Below are 1,996 nucleotides of genomic sequence, written 5' to 3' on the forward strand. Positions count from 1 at the left end.
AACTCATTCCCTACGTCAATGACCACTTAGACCAGAGTGAGTCTTTGAAATTTGTGTATTGTCACTGCTAGAGTGGTAGTTGATGGCGTGAACATTGACCACCTGAAGAAGACCAACTTCGCCATAATAGCGTGATTGGTACTGTTCCATTGTACATATCTGGTCCTGAATAGTGATCAAACTGTACCATCACAACCAATGGTAGGGCAGGTAGTTTGTCTCTCAGGTAACAGATAGCTTCAATTGTTCTAGATCCAAACCACCAGCATCATCAGGAGATGCACTGCTTGCATTGGCTCCAGTGTGTACTGCCTTAATCTCAGCAATAGGATGGCCACATTCCAATAATCTATTAGCATTGTAGTCAGAAACATCTTCAACCATTGGGAATAGTCTAAGAGCATTAACAAAGGGAGACTGATTTGTTATTCTGGTTGGTGTCTGTTCCATGAGATGTTCCCAATTTTGTTGTTTAAGCATTTGTAAGGCAAAGAAGAATTTCACGGAATCTGATTTGTTCAGGATCCTGTCCAGACTGCCTCATCACTTGAGTCAGAGTGAAAGCTTTAGTGAATTGACTATAAGCTCTGTACCCCTGGTCTGCAAGATCTGAACTTGTCTGTGTGGTATAGAGAGGAAGTCCAAACACTGGCTGTAGTTAGCCAAAGTCTCCAAAGAGTAAGACAGAGCACCAACCAAACAGTACCTGTGACTTGTGAGGAAAAGCTTGTCTCAACCTCCTGTCAATCATCCCAAATGTCTTCCTAGAAACCATCGACAACTTATCAATGAGATATTTGATGTTTGACAGCTCTTCCTGGATGTTCTGTAGGTTGATGCCTTCCATATCCTTGAAGTCACCCCTCTCTGGTATGTGTAGGAGACTGTGTAGTGTCCTTCCTTCAATAATAAAAGCTGCCACTCCGGTTGGTGCTGCTACTTTAAGACTGGTACCAAGCAATAGCCTCAAACAGTTGACGAGATATGATTTACTAGTACCAGCTGTACCATTGACAATGATGTGTAGTGGATCATCATCACCTTGTTCAAAGTGAACCTTTATTGTGTCATACACATCACGCTGCCTTCCTTGAAGATGGTCTGGTGTAGCAGTGGTGGTGAATGGAGTTGGTGTGGTTCTCTGTTTCTCCTGTGCAATGAAACTGGCTGCTTCTTCAATGTTGAGATATAATTGTGCCTCTGCTAACCAGTCATAATCCTGTGATAAATATACATCAGGTTGGAGTTGACTGACACATTCATAGATCAGCATCTACTCCTCTTGTGCTCTCTGATGTTGTTTCTGTTGTTTATCATCTTGTGAACTCTATAAATAAATAATAGTTATTCAACAATAAGAAATTAACATTAATAAAATAACAATGGTAATGTAGATGAAAATACACACGAAATTTAGAAACAATAAAACATACCTCTTCATCTCCTTAGTGGTCTCTGTTTGACTGAAGTGCTGCTGTAGCCTGAGTATATACTCCTAGGAACATTTCCAGACGGAAGGAAATCAGCAAAAGCCTCAGTGAAGGAGTTGAAGCCAGTCTTTAACTCATTAATGTCTCTGAATGGTTTGTGCTGCATCAGAGACTGACAGTAGTACTGTTCATAGTTGGGACCTGGCGAACAATATGATTTGGGAGTGACTATCACTTCTTTACTCCTCATCTTTGGTTCATTACTTAACTCCTTCGGTACTGTGTACTGACAAATGAAATCCAATAGAGTGATTGAGTTGAACTGTGAAGTGGTTGGATGTGATGTATAGTGATTCAACACAGAATGAGCTGTCGCCCTCTCTCCCTCGTGTGTATTGTTTTGAACTTCTCTAGAGCCATCAAGACTGAGGTTGATGAAACTCATTGATGCTTTGTACAAGGGGAGTTGTAATAGGAGGTGACAGGTTTCTTGTGTTAAAAAGTCCCTATCTTCAAAGCTGTTGATGAGGAGCTTCTGGACATCTTTGAGTGATCGATTACCTTCT

At 41.0% G+C, this 1,996-nt stretch overlaps 1 protein-coding gene across 1 annotated transcript in view; it reads right to left on the reverse strand.

Moving 5' to 3' along the window:
• Positions 1 to 1,437: 1,437 nt before the first annotated feature.
• LOC105314967 (uncharacterized) overlaps positions 1,438 to 1,996 on the reverse strand; it is a 4,769-nt gene continuing 4,210 nt past the window's right edge. The window contains exon 9 of the mRNA XM_011409433.1: positions 1,438 to 1,994. Within this exon, the coding sequence (XP_011407735.1) occupies positions 1,438 to 1,994 (557 nt within the window). The remainder of the gene's footprint in view (positions 1,995 to 1,996) is intronic.

The sequence above is a fragment of the Amphimedon queenslandica genome, unplaced genomic scaffold (genome assembly GCF_000090795.2).
Source record: "Amphimedon queenslandica unplaced genomic scaffold, v1.1 AMPQUscaffold_12133, whole genome shotgun sequence".
Classification (NCBI taxonomy): Eukaryota; Metazoa; Porifera; class Demospongiae; order Haplosclerida; family Niphatidae; genus Amphimedon; species Amphimedon queenslandica.